General features: G+C 42.1%; 1 protein-coding gene across 3 annotated transcripts in view; it reads right to left on the bottom strand.

Annotated features, from left to right (window-relative positions):
• LOC143282987 (activating signal cointegrator 1 complex subunit 3-like) overlaps positions 1 to 22,251 on the bottom strand; it is a 259,018-nt gene extending 236,767 nt beyond the window's left edge. For 2 of the 3 annotated variants that reach the window (XM_076588945.1, XM_076588944.1), the window contains exons 1-14: positions 21,944 to 22,097; positions 18,972 to 19,260; positions 18,492 to 18,682; positions 13,436 to 13,714; positions 12,284 to 12,400; positions 10,193 to 10,313; positions 9,838 to 9,890; positions 8,297 to 8,430; positions 7,306 to 7,447; positions 5,157 to 5,282; positions 4,214 to 4,414; positions 3,494 to 3,634; positions 2,873 to 3,037; positions 641 to 797 (exon numbers count right to left, since the gene is read on the bottom strand). In XM_076588945.1, the coding sequence (XP_076445060.1) occupies positions 641 to 797; positions 2,873 to 3,037; positions 3,494 to 3,634; positions 4,214 to 4,414; positions 5,157 to 5,282; positions 7,306 to 7,447; positions 8,297 to 8,430; positions 9,838 to 9,890; positions 10,193 to 10,313; positions 12,284 to 12,400; positions 13,436 to 13,714; positions 18,492 to 18,682; positions 18,972 to 19,221 (2,077 nt within the window). In that variant the 5' untranslated portion in view covers positions 19,222 to 19,260; positions 21,944 to 22,097. Of the gene's footprint in view, positions 1 to 640; positions 798 to 2,872; positions 3,038 to 3,493; positions 3,635 to 4,213; positions 4,415 to 5,156; positions 5,283 to 7,305; positions 7,448 to 8,296; positions 8,431 to 9,837; positions 9,891 to 10,192; positions 10,314 to 12,283; positions 12,401 to 13,435; positions 13,715 to 18,491; positions 18,683 to 18,971; positions 19,261 to 21,943 lie in introns of all 3 variants that reach the window. The other variant, XM_076588946.1, reaches the window with a different exon arrangement.
• Between the last annotated feature and the right edge of the window lie 264 nt (positions 22,252 to 22,515).

Below are 22,515 nucleotides of genomic sequence, written 5' to 3'. Positions count from 1 at the left end.
ATGAAGGTCTGTCCATGTCATGTATCTTACCAATGAAGGTCTGACCATGTATCTTACCAATGAAGGTCTGTCCATATCATGTATCTTACCAATGAAGGTCTGTCCATGTCATGTATCTTACCAATGAAGGTCTGACCATGTATCTTACCAATGAAGGTCTGTCCATATCATGTATCTTACCAATGAAGGTCTGACCATGTATCTTACCAATGAAGGTCTGTCCATATCATGTATCTTACCAATGAAGGTCTGTCCATGTCATGTATCTTACCAATGAAGGTCTGTCCATATCATGTGTCTTACCAATGAATGTCTGTCCATATCATGTATCTTACCAATGAAGGTCTGTCCATATCACGTATCTTACCAATGAAGGTCTGTCCATATCATGTATCTTACCAATGAAGGTCTGTCCATATCATGTATCTTACCAATGAAGGTCTGTCCATGTCATGTATCTTACCAATGAAGGTCTGACCATGTATCTTACCAATGAAGGTCTGTCCATATCATGTATCTTACCAATGAAGGTCTGTCCATATCATGCATCTTACCAATGAAGGTCTGACCATGTATCTTACCAATGAAGGTCTGTCCATATCATGCATCTTACCAATGAAGGTCTGACCATGTATCTTACCAATGAAGGTCTGCCCGAGGGGAACAGGTCGGAAGCGGCCGTCAAAGAAGAAGAGTCCTTCGTAGGGGTTGACATGGAGGAAGCGCGCCACGTCCAGGTAGTTGGGCAGTGTGGCTGACAGACCCACGATACGGATCATGCTCTGGGAACTCTCCACCTACACACACACACACACACACACACACACACACACACTGATTCACTTCCATGTATTCTAACTACTTTATTGTTAAATTACTTTTTGCTTGTGGTATTTGTGACTGTGTATGCATGTCTAATAAACCTTGATAAGATAAGATATGAATAACTTTATCATCTCACAAAGAGTTTTGCATCAAGTGCTGCAAAACACAACTGGACAATCAGTCAACACACACACACACACACACACACACACACACACACACACACACACACATACCAACATTAAACTTTACTTGATTTAACAGGAGCAATAAACATAAAAGTTATCCAGATAAAAGTATTTCACATATTCGCTCTAAAAGCATTCTAATTAATAATCATTAGATATATGACAAGATAACTTGTCAATGAAATATTCTGACTTTTCCCTGCTTTGCATTCAGTTCCTTGACAAAAATGCTGGTAGCTTTAGCTTGGGGAATCTTTCTGGATTCTATTCATAGCTAGAAACACCATCAACGTCATGAGGCAGTCCTTTATTTGAACGTTTTGGTTGGGTTACTGTCCCAGTGTTTGCCTGGCTCCTCTCCTTGCTCGCTCAACAAAATGTCGGACTGACGCCGTGCTCAAGACATGCGATCATAGCGAACTAAATCAACCAAGATTGCTTTCTGTAGCTGATGCTCAGAAAGAATTGAAGCGTAAATTCGAAGAAGACAGTGATGAACATTTATAGGACGATTTGATAGAAAATAAAGGGATCTTCTTGGCACTCAACCAACGTGGTCTGATGAGAACTGGATAAAGTGGCCGTGTGAGATGGGTGAAGAGGAGGGGTGGTGGAGACTGAGGGGGCATGGCCTCACATCCACATTATCACTTGGAGAAGTCACAATGCATTGTGTATCAATCTCTTTTTATTTTATTTTTTTTAATTGTGGTTGTTCTAGTATGATTTTCTGTGCAGATATCCATTTGTCCAGAAAATATGATACTTTAGTGCAAATTACCTGACTAATGTTTGTAATAAACAAGTTGAAAATGTGACAAAAAATAAAACACTGCTTTCAAAACAACAGCATGTCAATAAAAAATATATAAAATGGGAAAACATCATGGGTTTTGTGTTCTTTATTCATTTAACTTTCAGGAAATAAATACTTTTATGGGTCTTTCTCCAATAACAAAGAGCACAGAATTTTTTGAAAATTTATACCCGTTTTTTGGGAAAAAAACCCTGGCAAACAGATTTCACTTAAAGCTTATTTTCCTGGCAACGAAAGAGTCAAGATTTAATTGACATTAAAATTGATTATGATTCGGATTCAGATTCAGATTCCTGCACACACCTTACCTTCCCACTGGTACAAGACTCACTCAAGCAACACACCTGCTCAAACAGAATCTTTGTCTTATCTGTTGTTGCTAATAGCCCACACAGCCACACAGGGCCATGTCAGGCCTGAAAAACTGCAAATACCAGTCCCATACTCACAGAAGTTATCAAGTAAAGGTATACATCATGTCTTCCTTTCTTGTGCCTTTCTGCCCCTGTGCAGACTGTAAAAGACAAAACATGTATTTTCCGAGATATTTCCAGCCCTGGAAACGTTTATTAAAGACTATACCAAACCTCCATGATTCTGTATGAATCTGGCTTGTATTTTTGCACACTGACTTCTTCTTCTTCTTCATTCATAGGCTGCAGCTCCCACTTTCACTCGTATGTACAAGTGGGCTTTTACGTGTAGGTTTTCACATCACCATGCAGGCAGCCATGTAGGCAGCCATACTCTGTTTTAGGTGGTGTGCATGCTGGGTATGTTATTGTTTCCACCAAACGCTGACATGGACATGGATTACAGGATCTTAAACTTGCATATTTGATCTTCTGCATGTGCATACACAAAAAGGGGGTTCAGGCACTAACAGGTCAGCACATATGTGGACCTGGGAGATCGGAAAAATCTCCAACCTTAACCCATAAGGTGTGCAGAGTCCAGGGATCAAACTCGGGAAACTCGGGCGAGAATCCAGTGCTTTAACCGTCTGGCCACAACACACTGACAACAGAGTCCTCCCAGAGACCTGTCGGATGGTGCGGGCCACCAGACTCTCAATGACGGGTCCACGGTCATCGTGCAGCAGGTGGACCTCGTCGATGATCAGCAGCCGCACCAGCTGGGCCAGGGCCACGTCCCCTGTGCTCTTCCGGGTCACCACATCCCACTTCTCCGGGGTCGTCACCAGCATCTGATCACCGCAACACAACACAACATAACAATGCACATTAGTGTCTGACAGAACTGCTGACATGTATTATTAAAAGATCTAAACATCTAGGGTTATCAATGTGTTCTTTCTCCTTACATGTAAAAACATATAAAATAGAATAATAGAAATATACACAGCACACTGCTGAACTCACCAGCCTGTTAATTATCATTCTCTAATGTGAATATATCTGCACATGCATTTTATACACACATGCTCATTGGCACATATGCACACTTGTGCATATGCTAGAATATGCACAAAATATGCACACACACGTACATGCACACACCACATACACAACCACACACACGCACACCCACACAAACTACACACACACACCCAAACATCCCCCCCCCCCCACCTGAAACCCCAACACACACCCACAACCCCCCCACAACCCCCCCAACACCCAGCCCCCTGCCCCCCACAGACCTGTGTCTTGAGGATCTCCTGTTTGGTGAGACTCATGTCTCCAGTCAGCTCCCTGACGGTGATGCCCAGTGCCTCCAGACGGCCCCCAAAGTTCCTCACCATCTCTGCTGCCAGAGCCTTCATGGGGGCCACGTACACAATCTGAAACATGGCGCCATTCTTCATGTGACTCGCACTGCACTGGGTGTCTTACCTTGGTGACAGTTTCGTGAACATCAACTGTCTGTTGTAGAGGGTCTTGTATCTCACACACACACACACACACACACACACAGCCGTCAAATGACACTTCTAGTGAACAGACGTTAAACTGAAGATCTCTCACGCACAGAGAAATACAGACACACACCCCTCTCACCCACCCATAGACCCTACACACACACAGACACACACACAATCACAACCCCACACACGCATACACCCACATCCATACCCACACCCACACAGAGACCCTACACACACACACACCTCCCATTTCCCCCCACCACACACACACCCACCCCCCTCCACCCTCCCCACCCACCCCCCTCCACCCACACATCCTCACCCACACACACAGACAACCCCCCCAAACACCCCCACACACACACACAGACACCCCCTCCCCACACACAGACACACACACACACACACTGAGACCCCTAACCCCATACCCCTCTCCACCCACCCCAAGCCTCCCCCCCCCACCCCCCCCAACAACCCACACACAGACACACAGACCTTGAACTCATCCTTTTTGATGACGCCCTGTGCCAGGTGCTGTTTGAGTTCGTGCAGGATGGTCAGCATGGCGATGTTCGTCTTGCCCGCCCCTGTGGGCGCACAGATCAGCAGGTTCTGGTTGGAATGGTACGCCGACTCAAACACCACCGACTGGATTCGGTTCAGCGACTTGGTGCTCTTGAAGGCCATCCTCGCAATCTGCACAGGAGTCAGCACGCCATCAGCCACATCTTGCCATCAAAAAACGACTATTTATGCATGTTTCTCAAAATTTGCACGGAACACATGATCAGCCGTACCTTTACTAACTAAAAACTTATTCATGCCTGTTTATCAAAATTTAAATGAAATTCAGAGTGTTCAATTCATGGGTGCATGAAAATATCAAAGAAACACATATATCTTTATAAAACCAAATGACAAAACATCCTGAAAAATCAAAATTGAAGAATTTCATGCGTACGTCTGTAGTAAACACAGAAAATGTCTGGGCTGAAGCAAACAAATGAGCATCATACAGCTAGGCATCAATCTACCACCAGGGGCACTTGTCAGAATATTAGAAAAGACTTTTTCTTCTTTCTTACTGTTGCAGCTTTCTGGAAAATTTTGTTGGGCATATTGGTCACTGGAACAAAAAACATTTAATCCAACATACTGATCATGACCCACTGGCGCAGATTCCATCACATGTCTAATTCCTGCCCTGTGCAAACTACTACGTCCTTCCCCTGCAAGCGAAGAAATCAAAAGTAGCTGCCACAATTGACCTCCCTTGATATATTACCTCCCTTATACACTTTCAGCTGTGTGCCCTGAGAGACATGAATCAAGAACAACAGCGCCAAATTTGAGAACAAGAAGCAGACAAGACTGAAGCAGCCATGACTGGAGAGAAGAGCATCACAAGTGAACACGGAGTGAAGGACAGCAGACCCACCTCGTCCAGGGAGTCGATGGGCACACGGTGCTGGCCGATGCTGGTGGGGGCGGGGTCACTGGGCGGGATGTTGATCTCCTCAAACACCTTGTCGTCCTTGCGTTCAAACCCTTCAGGCAGCACCAACTGTATACACACACACATAAATACACACACACACACACACACACACACACACACACAAAACGCCAACATGGAATTTAGTCAAAGATCTGCATGTCCCAGACTCTTTTCAACAACACTGTCCAACTGAAAATTGCTGCCAATCAGTCTGCATAACTCCCCCACTCCGAGTGAATTTAAAAGTCAGTCTGCACGAATTTTAAGTCAGTCTACATGTCTGTCACCAGTTAATATATCAATGTAATGGTAATGCCTTGTAGTTAAGGATGGAGACATTTCTAGTCTCCCACTATTAACAATAACTATGACAATGAATCGTTTTTATATAGTGCATAATCTTGAGTAATGCAGCATGTGTGCACTGTACACACTCTACTCACACAATTCATGCACTGACATCAGTCATTCATAAACAGCTGTCCACACATACACAGCCTGTAACATGGCTGAGGGAATGCTTGGCAAAGGAAATTTGTGTCTGCAGATTGGTTTTATATTCACTCAGTTGTGAGCGTTTCACAGACTGGATGGCAGTGAGTTTCAAATTTTGGGGGCCTTGAATCTGAAGCCATATTTATCAACTCTTCACATTATGTTTCTTTTTTATGTACGTGCAAAATTTCACTGACAGCAGGGTGGAGACAACAATTCACAATTCACAGACAGCAAGGTGATGACAACAATTCACAGACAGCAAGGTGATGACAACAATTCACAGACAGCAGGGTGATGACAACAATTCACAGACAGCAGGGTGATGACAACAATTCACAATTCACAGACAGCAGGGTGATGACAACAATTCACAATTTACAGACAGCTAGGTGATGACAACAATTCACAGACAGCAGGGTGATGACAACAATTCACAGACAGCAAGGTGATGACAATAATTCACAATTCACAGACAGCAGGGCAGTGACAACAATTCACAAACAGCAGGGCAGTGACAACAATTCACAGACAGCAGGGTGATGACAACAGTTCACAATTCACAGACAGCAAGGTGATGACAACAGTTCACAATTCAGACAGCAGGGCAGTGACAACAATTCACAATTCACAGACAGCAAGGCAGTGACAACAATTCACAGATGGCAGGGCAGTGACAAAAATTCACAGACAGCAGGGTGATGACAACAATTCAGACAGGAGGGTGGTGACAACAATTCAGACTGGAGGGTGGTGACAACAATTCACAGACAGACAGCAGGGCTGTGACAGCAATTCACAGACAGCAGGGCAGTGACAATTCACAATTCACAGACAGACAGGAGGATGGTGACAACAATTCACAGACAGGACGGTGGTAACAACAAATCACAGACAGCAGTGCGGCAACAACAAATCACAGACAGCAGGGTGGTGAAAACAGTTCACAGACAGGAGGATGGGACAACAATTCACAGGCAGCAGAGTGGTAACAACATATCACAGAGAGCAGGGTGGTGAAAACAGTTCACAGAAAGCAGGGTGGGACAACAATTCACAGACAGCAGGGTGGTGAAAACAGTTCACAGAAAGCAGGGTGGGACAACAATTCACAGAGAGCAGGGTGGTGAAAACAGTTCACAGAAAGCAGGGTGGGACAACAAATCATAAACAGCAGGGCAGTAGTGTGGTGACAACAATTCACAGACATCAGGGCAGTGACAACAATTCACAGACAGCACGGTGGTGACAACAATTCAGACAGCAGGGTGGTGAAAACAGTTCACAGAAAGCAGGGTGGGACAACAAATCATAAACAGCAGGGCAGTAGTGTGGTGACAACAATTCACAGACATCAGGGCAGTGACAACAATTCACAGACAGCAGGGCGGTGACAACAATTCACAGACAGCACAGTGGTGACAACAATTCACAGACACCAGAGCAGTGACAATAATACACAGACAGACATCAGGGCGGTGACAACAAATCACAGACAGCAGGGCGGTGACAACAATTCACAGACAGCAAGGCGGTGACAACAATTCACAGACAGCAGGGCGGTGACAACCCCCCCCGCCCCTGGCAGCCTGACCTTGGTTCCGCTGACGAAGGCAGAGGAGTGGCGAGCCTCCTCGTACATGTCGAACACAAAGGGGAACTTCTCCCGTGTCTGGGGCTGCGTGGACCGGCCTGACACCAGGGGTTTGGATCTGGCGTTGCGCAGCGCTGCCTCCCTGAAACCCACCATGCTCCGCTCTCACAGAGGTTCACAGCCATTTGTTTTTTTTTTACTAAACAGTTCACTGGTATTTGTTGTTGGGTGTTGTTGCTTTTTACCTAAAAGTTCACAGGTACTTGTTGTTTTTACTGAACATTTCACAAGTATTTTTTGTTGTTTATTTTACTAGAGAGTTCACAGGTAATTGTCTTTTTTACTCAACAGTTCACAGGTATTTGTTTGTTTTTTTCTCAAAAAAGATTCTGCAGATTCATTGTTCTCAAAAACAATCTGTGCCTATCTGTTTTCGTTGTGTGCATTAATGATTCTCGAAACAGTTCATATGTGTTTATTTTTTTTAGAAACAGTTCGCAATATAAGCACTTTTTTCTTTTTTTTATCAACACAATTCATATATATTTTTTTTAAAGTTCATATGTATCCATTTTTTTTCATCAGCCAAGTAAGTTCATATTTTCTCAAAACAGTTCATATACATTTTTTTCTTATTAAAACAGTTCACAAGTATTTATTTTCCCCAAAGATTTCAAAACTATTCATTTTCTCAGTTCATAAGTATTTATTTTTCTCTGAAGACTGGTTTATCTTCTTCTTTTATGTGTGACACATTTGTTTTCTCAGAAACAGTTCACAAGTATACATTTTTTATCACAAAAGTTAAAATGTATTCATTTCCCTGAAAACAGTCCTAATGTATTTATTTTTCTCGTAACACAAACAATAATAGTTCACAAGTATATGAACTTTGGTCAAAAGAATTCACACAAAACCTACCAGTAACATGTATCTATCTGACACGAGTCCATGTAAGGTGACCTTTCTTCTTCTTCTTGTTTCAGTTTACCTTGCCATCTTCATTTCCTCCGGGTCAAAGGCCAAGGCCTTGAGGTCAGGGTTTTCCCCCCTCTTGCCATCCTTCTTGTTCTGTCGTTTCTCTTCACGTCGTATCTGCCTCTGCAGCTCTCTCTCTTCTGCTGACTGCACGACAACCAGGAGGGAGAGATTAATGTGGACATGAAGCTAAACTTACAAACTCATAAAGCAATGGAACCCGACACCATATCCGCATCATACTTTCTCACCATTAAAACGTATGATTATTCATTCATGAAAATGCCTATTATGTAACATACACCATCAATATCACTTACTTGTAAGCATTACCAATGCAATCACAAATGTACACCCACACACACTTCGTCATTCTTTGCACATGTTTTGTAAACAATTTTTTTCATCTTCATTAATTTTTCAGACATACACAGTCTAACACAGGACATATAAACACACATACACATCAAACAAACATGTAAAGCATCATCATCAAAATCATTATCACCACCATAACATCAGCAGCATCATAATGATCCTAACCTTGAATCTCACAAACATGCATCCCCACCCATCATCATCCCCATCCATCATCCCCATCCATCATCATCCCCACCCATCATCATCCCCACCCATCATCATTCCCATCCATCATCCCCATCCATCATCATCCCCATCCATCATCATTCCCATCCATCATCCCCACCCATCATCATCCCCACCCATCATCATCCCCACCCATCATCATCCCCATCCATCATCATCCCCATCCATCATCATCCCCATCCATCATCATCCCCATCCATCATCATCCCCATCCATCATCATCCCCATCCATCATCCCCACCCATCATCATCCCCATCCATCATCATCCCCATCCATCATCATCCCCATCCATCATCCCCACCCATCATCATCCCCATCCATCATCCCCACCCATCATCATCCCTATCCATCATCATCCCTATCCATCATCATCCCCGTCCATCATCATCCCCATCCATCATCATCCCTATCCATCATCCCCATCCATCATCATCCCCATCCATCATCATCCCCATCCATCATCCCTATCCATCATCATCCCCATCCATCATCATCCCCATCCATCATCATCCCCGTCCATCATCATCCCCATCCATCAGCATCCCCACCCATCATCATACCTATCCATCATCCCCATCATCATCCCCATCCATCAGCATCCCCATCCATCAGCATCCCCATCATCATCCCCATCCATCAGCATCCCTATCCATCATCCCCATTCATCATCATCCCCATCCATCATCATCCCCATCCATCATCATCCCATCCATCATCATCCCCATCCATCATCATCCCATCCATCATCATCCCCATCCATCATCCCCATTAATCATCCCCATCCATCATCATCCCCATCATCACCCCCATTACACATCCTCACCACTACATATCATCATTATCAACACCATTACATCATTATCATCAGCACTACATTATCATCATTCTCATCATCCTGCCTTCACTCTCACACACACATCATCCCCATCATCATCATGACAACCCACCTGAACAGTCACCTGACATCCATACACTGGTCGCTGTTCCTCTTTCTTCACTTCTGTCAACAGGGAACACAACTAATCACCACCAACAACAAAAAACCATGCATTTTACTGCCTTATTTTCCATTCACAAAACATTGATTTCAAAAGCAATGTTTTGAAACAGCAATAACAGAGAAAAAAAAGTGTACTCCAGTCTTCTGGACTAGCATTACTTAAATTTCAAATATAGATCATCACCATACAAAAATATATATATATTGGTATATAAAAAAAATGATAACTGACAGAAAAAAAGCAACAAAAGAACAACTCGTCAAACCAAACAGAAAATGTGGCAGACAGCAAGTTATCTCACTTGGTGCTTGCAGCATGACCTCCCTTGTGGCTTCCAGGGCAATGTTTTTGACAAAGGTATTCCGATTCTCCAACAGCAGAGTCAGGAGCTCCAGACGGTCACACCCCAACAGGTCAAACAGCTGAAACACAGATTGTACACTATTAAGGGCTTCTCTCAAGTCAATAATATGCAGGGTCCCATGGACTCTTTTACCATAATCCTGGATGGTTCCAGACCATCTTCACCCTGATGTGCACGTTTTAATCCAGTCTCCATTGTGACAGAAACAGAAAGGCAGGCATGGCATTTAGTCTTTATTTCTGGGCCAAGAAGTGGTGAACAGAAACAGCTTCTTTGTATCAGACCATCCTGACAGACTGAAGTTTCCATTCAGGGTTTTCACTCTTAGCGTTCCAGACGTTTTCAGAATGCCTCAGGAACCTGCTTCCTGAACATGCAGTACTCCCTTTCCATCTAAAACAATGTTTCAAAACATCTGGGATGTGTACTTATGCATTATCAGGCCTTGCATGAGTGCATTTCTTCTTTCTTCAAGATGTTCTCTTCCTGGAGTACCATTACATTTTCTTCACCAATATTATTCTTTCTTCTTTTACAAGGGATGCATGCATTGTGCAAATGAAAGTAAATCACATCATGAAATCTGAAATCTTACACAGGAAGCGCATGAAAAGTCTGGGAGTGAGGAAACAGTGGAATCGAAGAGTGTAAACATGTCCTGAATTTACAATGAACTGTCTCACTTAATACACTGTCAGAGTAAAATGAAATAGTGATTTTGCTTTGCTTTGACATAGCAAAGTAGCATGTTCCTTCAACTTTGTAACTTGTCTGTGTCAGCAAGGGTTTTATATGCAGCATGCTTGAAACAAAATACTGACTGGTGTATGAAATATGACCTCATTCTGTGTGTTTGAAAACCTACCAAATATTGTTTACTGGAAGTGTGAAGCCCATAAATTCCTTCATGTTTCTTTACTCCAACTTAGAGTGGCAGAAAGAAAGACAACGATTTAAATCTGACAAAGGTGACAAAAGTAGAGATCAGTTAGTTTACTGTTAACAGTAAAGTGATTTTACTGGTTTCATTTTACCATGTTTCTTGGCCTCATTTCCATGGAAAAAGGTGACGGTACACAGTCAAAAAAAAAGGTAAGAACTTTGAAACAAGTAAAACTTTGTTCTTTAAAAGAAGGCAGTAGATCAAAACAAAGGCAGTAGATCAATTCGTCTATGAAAATTAAGTATCGGGGTTACAAGAAATGGTGGTCAAAAACCATTCCGAATTCACAGATTTTTTTCATTTCTTTGATCTTAGCCCAATTCACAAGCCGATGACAAACCTACCCAAAAAGACTAGACCAGTTTTGTTTTTCCTTTGTGTTTGTCATTTCAAATGAAACCAGTGTGGCACGACTGAAGTGCAAGAACTACTGTTGTGTACTTTTGAGTGGTGTGACTCATTTTACTGAAGAAGCCCAAATACAGAATGGTGACCAACATCGTGACGAGTAACCTCAACCTTATCTCACTTAGCCGACAGCCCCTCACTGAAGAGCATTCTTGTCAGCCACAGTCATGGGGTTTTGACACTGTCGCTTCTAGTTCAGTCAACCACATTGGTAAAGGGGTTAAAACCCACTCTATCACTGATGTCCTTCAGAAGGAGGGCACTTTTTTTGTCAATGAGTCAAGTAACTGCATAAAATGGTAAGACATAAAGGTCTCCCCCTTCCTTTGGAAACAATGCTTTTAAACTATTTAATCCTAGGGAGTATACAGCCTCAGCTTCCCTGCTATATTGATATGGAAAAATGCAGAAAATTTACTGAAACTGACTGGTTTTCCCTTCAAACTGAAATGTGTGGATACAGCCGGAAATACTGTACAAGTTAGTTCCCTTTGCTTGCAGTTTGTGCACATGCAGGAACATGGAAACTTTTAACAAAAGAATTTCGGCACCCTAGCAATGCTTGGGTGCAGGTTTGAAGGAGTTCAGACTGTGAACCCTGTGTGGATTGTCTGTTCATGCCCCCCCTCCCCTGCAGTTCCACAGATTTCTACAGACACCAGACACAATGTACTGACCACTGCCTGTAGCTCATCGTCGGAGCGTGACGATGTCAGCACTGACACGATGTGCGTGCACAGCTCCCCCAAGTTCGAACCCAAGTCTGTGTCGTCTGAAGGAAAGTGTGCCTTCACCTGAACAGAAAAACAAATGGAATGAGACTTAAGATATGAAATTGGATATGGAATTTAAAGACAAATCAAAACGAATGACACATAATAACAAATCAGTATCCAAACTCCACATACATGTTTGTGCATTCACACACACACTCTGTCTCTCTCTCTTTCTATCCTTTATCCTCTCTTTCTCCTGAATAATCTCTACATTATTTCCTTGTCCCTTTAAGAGAATGTGTGTATGCATATATGTACATGTGTGTGCATGTGCGTGTGCGTGTGTGTGTGTGTGAGTGTGTGCATGCATATTTGCATGTGCATTCTCATTCATTCACGCACTGCTTTCACTTCATACATTCTCAACACTAAAGACAACATGAAAACAAAAATAGTTTTAAAACAATTTCTACAGATAATGTTATTCCCTCCTTAAAAAAAAAAACAACACCTTCCAATATCAATGAATCAACATTTTTTACCTCAAGAGAAGCTATCACAGAAACCCAGGTAAGCAGATGTGCTGTGCAAGGTTAAGGAAGTTAACCCTGAATTCAGCTGTTCAGACAAGTGTTTCTGACTTCACTTTTCTTTGTGGGCAGAGATAAACAATTCATAGTATTCAGTCTGGCGGGAAGAACTCATGTGTTTATCACCAACAGTATAAACTACCCCATAATTATGTCAACTGTTTCGAACAATGTTTGGAACAGCATTTCCAAAACTCTGAACATGTCATAAAAATAGCATTCTATTTGTCCACTTTTGGATGAGGAAATGGGGGTGCAGTGGGTGTGTCCCATTTTTCACATCAGTTTCAATTTCTATTTTAGTTTCAAGGAAAGTCAGAGCATGTGGACTGATCCATATGTGCTTCACCACATCTTATTTACTGAAAATAAAAGAATCATTACAGTAACACTACCCATATACTATTCACCCACAACCCACCCCCCACCCCCCAACATCCCCCACCCCCTCACACACGCACAGTCACAATCCACTGTGCCCTGCCACAATCCCAGGACCAGCCACCCCCACCTCTACACCCACCTGTTTCTGAAGCCACAGGGAGTCTACAGACTCCTTCCCATCAGCCACTCGGCTCTCCTTCTCCTTGTGCAGCCTGTGTTCTTCGGACGTCATCCCAGAGTAGCGCAGACTGATCTCCCTTGTGGTGGTGACCTCATCCTCGGAGTCAGAGGAGGAGAGGTTGTCGTCCTGCGGCCAGGCAACCATGGAGAACTTGATGCTGGACCCAAACTCCTCCTGCATCTCCGCACCATCCCCATCCTCCCGCTGGTCAGGGCTGGTGCACAGCCCCTCCACTGTCTGCACAGCACCACACCTCACCTCACTACCTCTGTCATATTGCTTTAATTAGTGAGACATGGGTGAGAGTGACTCACCTCACTGCCTCTGTTGTATCACTGACTGTCACCTCACTGCCTCTGTTGTATCACTGACTGTCACCTCACTGCCTCTGTTGTATCACTGACTGTCACCTCACTGCCTCTGTTGTATCACTGACTGTCACCTCACTGCCTCTGTTGTATCACTGACTGTCACCTCACTGCCTCTGTTGTATCACTGACTGTCACCTCACTGCCTCTGTTGTATCACTGTCACCTCACTGCCTCTGTTGTATCACTGACTGTCACCTCACTGCCTCTGTTGTATCACTGTCACCTCACTGCCTCTGTTGTATCACTGACTGTCACCTCACTGCCTCTGTTGTGTCACTGTCACCTCACTGCCTCTGTTGTATCACTGACTGTCACCTCACTGCCTCTGTTGTATCACTGTCACCTCACTGCCTCTGTTGTATCACTGACTGTCACCTCACTGCCTCTGTTGTGTCACTGACTGTCACCCCACTGCCTCTGTTGTATCACTGACTGTCACCCCACTGCCTCTGTTGTATCACTGACTGTCACCCCACTGCCTCTGTTGTATCACTGACTGTCACCTCACTGCCTCTGTTGTATCACTGTCACCTCACTGCCTCTGTTCTATCACTGACTGTCACCTCACTCCCTCTGTTGTATCACTGACTGTCACCTCACTGCCTCTGTTGTGTCACTGTCACCTCACTGCCTCTGTTGTATCACTGACTGTCACCTCACTCCCTCTGTTGTGTCACTGACTGTCACCTCACTCCCTCTGTTGTGTCACTGACTGTCACCTCACTGCCTCTGTTGTATCACTGTCACCTCACTCCCTCTGTTGTATCACTGACTGTCACCTCACTGCCTCTGTTGTGTCACTGACTGTCACCTCACTGCCTCTGTTGTATCACTGACTGTCACCTCACTGCCTCTGTTGTATCACTGACTGTCACCTCACTGCCTCTGTTGTATCAGACTGTCACCTCACTGCCTCTATTGTATCATTGATTGTCACCTCACCAACTCTGCCCTATCACTGACTGTCACCTCACTACCTCTGTTGTATCACTGATTGTCACCTCACCAACTCTGCCCTATCACTGATTGTCACCTCACCAACTCTGCCCTATCACTGATTGTCACCTCACCAACTCTGCCCTATCACTGATTGTCACCTCACTACCTCTGTCGTATCACTGATTGTCACCTCACCAACTCTGTCGTATCACTGATTGTCACCTCACCAACTCTGCCCTATCACTGATTGTCACCTCACCAACTCTGTCATTGCACTTAGAATTAGAATGACATGGGTGAGCCTCACTCACTTAGAAATATCACTTAAATTATATGACATGGGCGAGAGTTACTCACCTCACTAATTTCATATCAATGATTGCTATGACATGGGTGAGAGCAACTCACTTACTCTGCTGTATCACTTTAATTAGCATGACATGGATAGCAGTGATTCACCTCACTAACTCTGTCATATCACTTTAATTAGCATGACATGGCTGGCAGTGATTCACTTCACTAACTCTGACATATCACTTTAATTAGCATGACATGGCTGGCAGTGATTCACCTCACTAACTCTGACATATCACTTTAATTAGCATGACATGGATAGCAGTGATTCACCTCACTAACTCTGTCATATCACTTTAATTAGCATGACATGGCTGGCAGTGATTCACCTCACTAACTCTGACATATCACTTTAATTAGCATGACATGGATAGCAGTGATTCACCTCACTAACTCTGTCATATCACTTTAATTAGCATGACATGGCTGGCAGTGATTCACCTCACTAACTCTGACATATCACTTTAATTAGCATGACATGGATAGCAGTGATTCGGCTCACTAACTCTGTCATATCACTTTAATTAGCATGACATGGCTGGCTGTGATTCACCTCACTAACTCTGACATATCACTTTAATTAGCATGACATGGATAGCAGTGATTCACCTCACTAACTCTGTTCTATCACTTTGATTAGCATGACATGGATAGCGGTGATTCACCTCACTAACTCTGTCATATCACTTTAATTAGCATGACATGGATAGCGGTGATTCACCTCACTAACTCTGAAATATCACTTTAATTAGCATGACATGGATAGCAGTGATTCACCTCACTAACTCTGTCATATCACTTTAATTAGCATGACATGGCTGGCTGTGATTCACCTCACTAACTCTGTTCTATCACTTTGATTAGCATGACATGGATAGCGGTGATTCACCTCACTAACTCTGTCATATCACTTTAATTAGCATGACATGGATAGCAGTGATTCACCTCACTAACTCTGTCATATCACTTTTGCATGACATGGACAGCAGTGATTCACCTCACTAATTCTGTCATATCACGGATTTTTGGGACACGGGTGGAAGTGACTGATTTTTTTAACACTAAAACCTTTACAGCCAGGGCTCAGATGCTGCCAAACAGAAATAAAAAAGTTTATGAATAGCAATACCGAAACAAGGTAAAACAAAGAAAAAAAAGTTTTAAAAAACTGTCAACATGCCAATATGGAATCCCATATAACACATGCTTTCGATGGAAATTAAATTATGTGACCTGGTTGGAGACATAATTTGACCACAAACAAGAACGCCAGAGAATCGACAGACAGACAGAAAATACGAAAAAAAACTTAGCCGTATGAAGAGCACAGGTACAGGAGTCATGATGGCTGCCGGAAAAAGAGGGCGATAACCAGCGGGACAAAGGGGAGGTTACCTACTTCCGGGAGGTTATCGGCCGTAGTTTCGTCTGCTCCGCATAGGCGGATAGTAGTTTGCACAGGACAGGAATGTCAGACCCCTGCCGGAGTCTGCACTAGTTGGGTCACGGTTAAGTATGTGTAATTAAATACCATATTTGGGGACAGTTACAATGCCTACCCTGTGTCAGCAACAGCTCTTGAGAACGTGTGTGACACGGAAGTCAATAAAAATAAAAATCCACAACCAGGCAGTTAAGCACAAAGACTGAAAGTAAAATGTGACCGAGACAGCCAGAGAACAGTAATCCACACACATCAGTCTACAGGGAAGTGCTGTGATCTCATGGCCTTCTTTATCCATTTGGGGAACACCAATAGTTGGATGTGTAGTTGATTTTCAACATTATGGTAAATATGATTTTAAACCAGCACATCCATTAACAGAATAAAATAAAACCTGAACTATGTGCATATGTATAGGCCAGTCTACAGAATGAGTTCTGCTCACTTCACTCATTCGGTATACACATTTAAACAGTCAGCTGCTCAATATTGTGTTGTCCCTCACTCATGGCAGTGCTCATGCACAAGAAGCCTAAATCATCTCCAAACACAGGGATAAGAAAGAAGGCAAAAATGAGCTTCAAAATCATTAATTGAGTATTGGAACATCAAGTTAAAACTAAAAATAACAGCAGGTTGTCAGTGTGTTACACCCACAAAACATACAAGCTTTCAACATTTAATTCTGCCAGAGCAACAGGAATCACAGAATGTGTTACATTATTGCCAATAGTTCTTGATAAAATAATCATATTACTACATAATAAATGCAAACTACCTGTTTCTACATTTTATTAAGACTTCTTGCTATAGCGCATATTCTTGAAGCTCTATGCGCTTTACAATAGCACTAAAAACATTCACTCAAACATCCCCACACAAACATATGCATATAATTTGAAATATAGGGGAGAGAGAAAAATTAAAATAGGTCATGTCAGTTGATTAAATCAAGAAATGCAACAGGTATTTAAAAAAAAAATAGACAATTGAAATTGAAAGAACACAAGCACGTATACGCATGCATATATACGTAGGCACATACATACATACATACATACAAACACACAAAACACACAGCGTGCGCGCACACACACACACACACACACATACACGCACACACACGCGCGCGCGCGCACGCACTCACACATGCACCAACGAACACAAGCCGCATACCCAAACACATTACTCACGCACTCACTCAGTGACACACACACATACACGCACCTACAGGCACAATACACACACGAACACAGATCAACAATCGAATAATGCAAACTACTGCGACATTACATATATATATATATATATATATATATATATATATATATATATATATATATATATATATATATATATATATATATATATATATATATATATATATATATATATACATATACATATATATACATACACACATATACATACATATACACACACATATATATAATAAAATAAAATAAAAGTTCCTGCTAAGCATTTCCCTGAAGAAACACCCCGCATTACACACACAGATCAAAACTAGAAAGATGAAACAAATGTTCAGACACACACACACACACACACACACACACACGAATGACAAACAATTGAAACACACAGGCTACAACATCACATGATAAAGCATATTCTACATGAATATGTGTTGATGCGTGCAAATGTTCTTTGCTGGAACAAAGAATAGTAATATGCAACTTTCTTTCTTTATGAACTGTACTTCTCTCTCTCTCTCTCTCTCTCTCTCTCTCTCTCTCTCTCTCTCTCTCTATATATATATATATATATATATATATATATATATATATATATCCATCCCCCTCTCTCTGGGCCATTATTAACTACACATAACAATTGAATGTAAAAAAAACACCAAAAAAATCTATAGGTATATAGACTGGGTTACCTCTTCAGACAGCCAGGACACCATCCTGTTGACTGTCTGGCAGGCCTTGGTGGCATGGGAAGCAGGGTAGGGGCCAAAGGTGTTCCGCAGGCTCCGTGCCTCTGTCTGCCCCACACACTGTGTGTGCTTGAAAATGTCAAACAGGTAGGCTGCTGCACTTTCCACAGTGTCTGCTGAAGACTCCATTCCAGCTGCACAACAACAAAAAACACAAAAAATCAGGAAAAAAAAACACCCAGTGACATGCACAACTGCCACGCAACATTAATAAGAATATAATTCTAATTCATAATAATATAAATTTTGCAATATCTCCATTTCATATATTTTGAAATATCTCCATATTATATACTTTGTAATATCTCCATACCACACACTGTAATTATAAGCTAGAGTCACATAAACTCCTAACTGAACAAACTAGAAAAATAACCACCACTAACACCCCCCCAAAAAGATGAAACAAAATGAAAGCATTACCAATCGCCTTAGCAGATGCCGTCAGCTGTTTCAATGCCTCCTCCACCTCCGCCTTCCCAGCATCAGCACTGTGACGTATGACATCACAAATCTTCTTCCAGGACACGCAGCTCTTGCTCTGTTCCTGCAGTGCTAGTGCCTTGCGCTCTGCCAGGTCCTTCCCCAGCCGCACGTCCTGCGTGGCACCCTGTCCAGCTGACACGTTGCCGAATGCTCTCAGCGCTCCTGTCAGCCGCGGTGCCGTCCACATGGTGCTCTGTGTAAAACCCGGTCTGTTGTCAGCATCAGCCTGTGGAAGAAACAGTTAACACATCAATGCTGCCATATGTATACAATGATATACTGAACTCACCTGAACTGTTAATTGTTACTCCATGCAATGAGTCCTTTTCAGTAAAAACATATATTCCTTGTAGTTCTGGTGTCATTAGAAGTTTACTTCTCTTGTAGAGTAACCAAGAACTTGTAAAACACTACTTAGGAGTATTCAACCATTCCGATTTATTGCATTATCATCAATACTATCATCCCTCTACATATTTCAAGGATTTAGTACTCTATATGTTATATGTGTCTGTGTGTATTTACACTATATATATATATTTTTTTTTTATTATTGTCCATTAACTTCTTTTTTATATATATAGTTATGTATCTGTGTGACACAGCATTGATTTTCACACATTGATATGTTACTCATCATACAGCAGTAAGTAGCTTTAATCTTTCTGTTCCTACAATATGTAGATCTTCACCGAAGCACGTCTACAGCAACACTCCGACAGTCTGCAACAGGGATTATGTAATTTTACCGCCAACTTACACACTCTTGTTCTTGAAAATAATGAATTAATGCCTTTATGTCTTCCAAAAGAGACTTATCACTATGTACGAGTAATCCTGGTGTCAGTATGAACCTTGTTACATTTACAGCACGAAGAAACAGTAAAAACGAGCAGACGACATGGGGAGCCGCAGTGCAAACTTTTCAGTGAATGACATGCTCTATTATGGTACCTTAACACAAAATGACTCAGAAAAAGCAACTGTGCTAAACAGCTTTTTTGCTAGTGTTTTTACTGAGGAGAGCAACGTAAATGTTCCAGAGTTTTCATGCAAGACATAGGTTACAGAAATTTCCAACGAGGAGGTCACAATTGAACAGATGAAAAAAGCTCTAAAGAGCCTAAACCCATCAAAGTCCCCAGGACCTGACAAGATTCACCCACGAGTATTAATAGAGCTTGCTGAAGTTATTGCTCACCCACTTAAGATCTTGTTTGATAGAACACAAGAAAAGGGTGCAATACCAAAAGCTTGGAAAGAAGCAGAAGTACGACCGATTTTTATGAAAGGTAACAAGAATTCTGCAGGTAACTATCGTCCAGTCAGCCTAACATCAGTTGTCTGTAAAGTTTTTGAGGGTTTTATTCGAGACGCTGTCTGTCAACATTTAACCAAACATGATCTGTTATCTACAGAACAGTTTGGATTTACCAGAGGGCGCTCATGTGTTACACAACTACTTGTTACATTAAAAGATTGGTTAGCAATGCTAGATGAGAGGGTACCAGTCGATGCAGTCTACCTTGATCTAAGGAAAGCTTTCAATACAGTTCCCCATCAAAGACTCATAAATATGCTGGGAGGCTATGGGATAAAAGGCAAGCTACTATCGTGGATCAGAGACTTTCTAAATGGAAGATCACAGTTTGTAAGTGTAAATAGTAGTAAATCATCGAAGGTTAAGGTAACTTGTGGTGTACCACAAGGTAGTGTTCTTGGCCCAACCTTGTTCATATACTTTATAAATGATATGCCTGGTGAGGTAGATTGTAAAGTAAAAATCTTTGCAGACGACACCAAGGCTTACTCTGCCATCTGAAATATAGAAGATAGAGTTCACTTACAAATGTGTATACATAATCTAGTTAAATGGACAAATACTTGGCTACTGCAATTTAACAGCGAGAAATGCAAAGTTCTGCACCTTGGAAAGAATAATCCACAGTATCAGTACATGATACAGGAAAAGGGGATAACTCGAACAATGGATAGTACAATTGCCGAAAAAGATTTAGGTGTCACGATGGATCCAGAACTAAGCTTTGAGGCACATATAAATAATATAGTGAAAAAGGGAAATCAAATTTCTGGTCTTCTTGTGAGAACTATAACTAATACATCTCCCGAAATTATGATTCCATTGTTCAAAGCTCTGGTTAGACTCATTATTGAATATGGAAACTCAGTATGGTGCCCTTACCTTAAAGAGCACATAAATATGATTGAAGGTGTTCAACGCAGATTTACCAAGTGTATAACTAGTAATACTAATAGTACTCAAGATCTTAGTTATGAGGAGCGCCTGGCTCTTTTTAATATGCCTAGCCTAGAGTTTAGAAGATTAAGAGGTGATCTCATTTAAGTATACAAGATCATGCACAATATTTATGATCCTTGCACCACCTCTTCCTTGTTTACTATGGCTAACTACGATAAAACTCGAGGGCACAACTTCAAAATAAACAAAACTAATTTCGTAACTAACCAGTTCCGCAAGTTTTTCACTAACCGTATCATAAATCTGTGGAATAACCTTTCCTATGACACCATCAATGCACCATCGGTAAACGCCTTCAAAAATGACATTGACAAAAGGTTTAAGGACCATGTATTTTCCACAGAGTTAAATCTTTATTGAGCTGTAGATAAATGGAGTATACACTATGCCTGATTTAAACAAGGGTCTGTTCACAACAAGTGATCCAAAAGCACATAAATGGACACTGATTATGAGGGCAAAAGGCTTTTAGCCTATAACCAAACATTTCTGTGATTCTGTGATTCTGTGATATTATGTTGACAATATACCTTTCATTTATGTTATTTCTTCAATACAAAAACAATGCAGAGCCCATACATCCACTGCCCACAATAATTGTTCATCATGTCAGAAAACAGCACCATACCTTTCACTGTTCTATTGCAGTCGATGTGCCGTACACGCCGTACACTGCAACGATTGCACAAACCGAAACAAATCAACCCATTACTTCCCCTGAAGGAAGTCACTTTTAGCTGGAACCACACGGAATGGAAAACTGCCGACGTCAAGAAGCATTGACCCCAAGACATTCGCTGAATTCGTGGGCCATTAACACACATTTCACATGTTTTTATTTGTTCTTGTTGTTCGACTTTGAACGTTTTTGTTGATTATGCATTGGACCATCTGATGAACGGTTTCGGTTTCAAGGCGTCATATCGTCAGTGCAGATTCTCGAGGAACCGTCACCTGCTTAAAAAAATATTTTAAACAAAAGGAGCAGACGCATGACCCAGGCCATAGACACTAATATCTCGGGAATTCTAGTGTCTATGCCCAGGCATAAACCCCAAACCGTGCTGGTCAGGGTTTTGTTAGCCGGCCACGGGTATGTATCATACTGTAAAGCCTCGTTAGCTCCGGCAAAACGAAACACTGAAAACAGTAAACAAATAAATAAATCAGTGCTCCGAGAGCCCCCCACCAAAACTTGTA

The sequence above is a fragment of the Babylonia areolata genome, chromosome 6, assembly GCF_041734735.1.
Source record: "Babylonia areolata isolate BAREFJ2019XMU chromosome 6, ASM4173473v1, whole genome shotgun sequence".
Taxonomy (NCBI): Eukaryota; Metazoa; Mollusca; class Gastropoda; order Neogastropoda; family Buccinidae; genus Babylonia; species Babylonia areolata.
The sequence above is the reverse complement of the archived record's forward strand: the minus strand, read 5'-3'. Positions and strand labels throughout refer to the sequence as shown.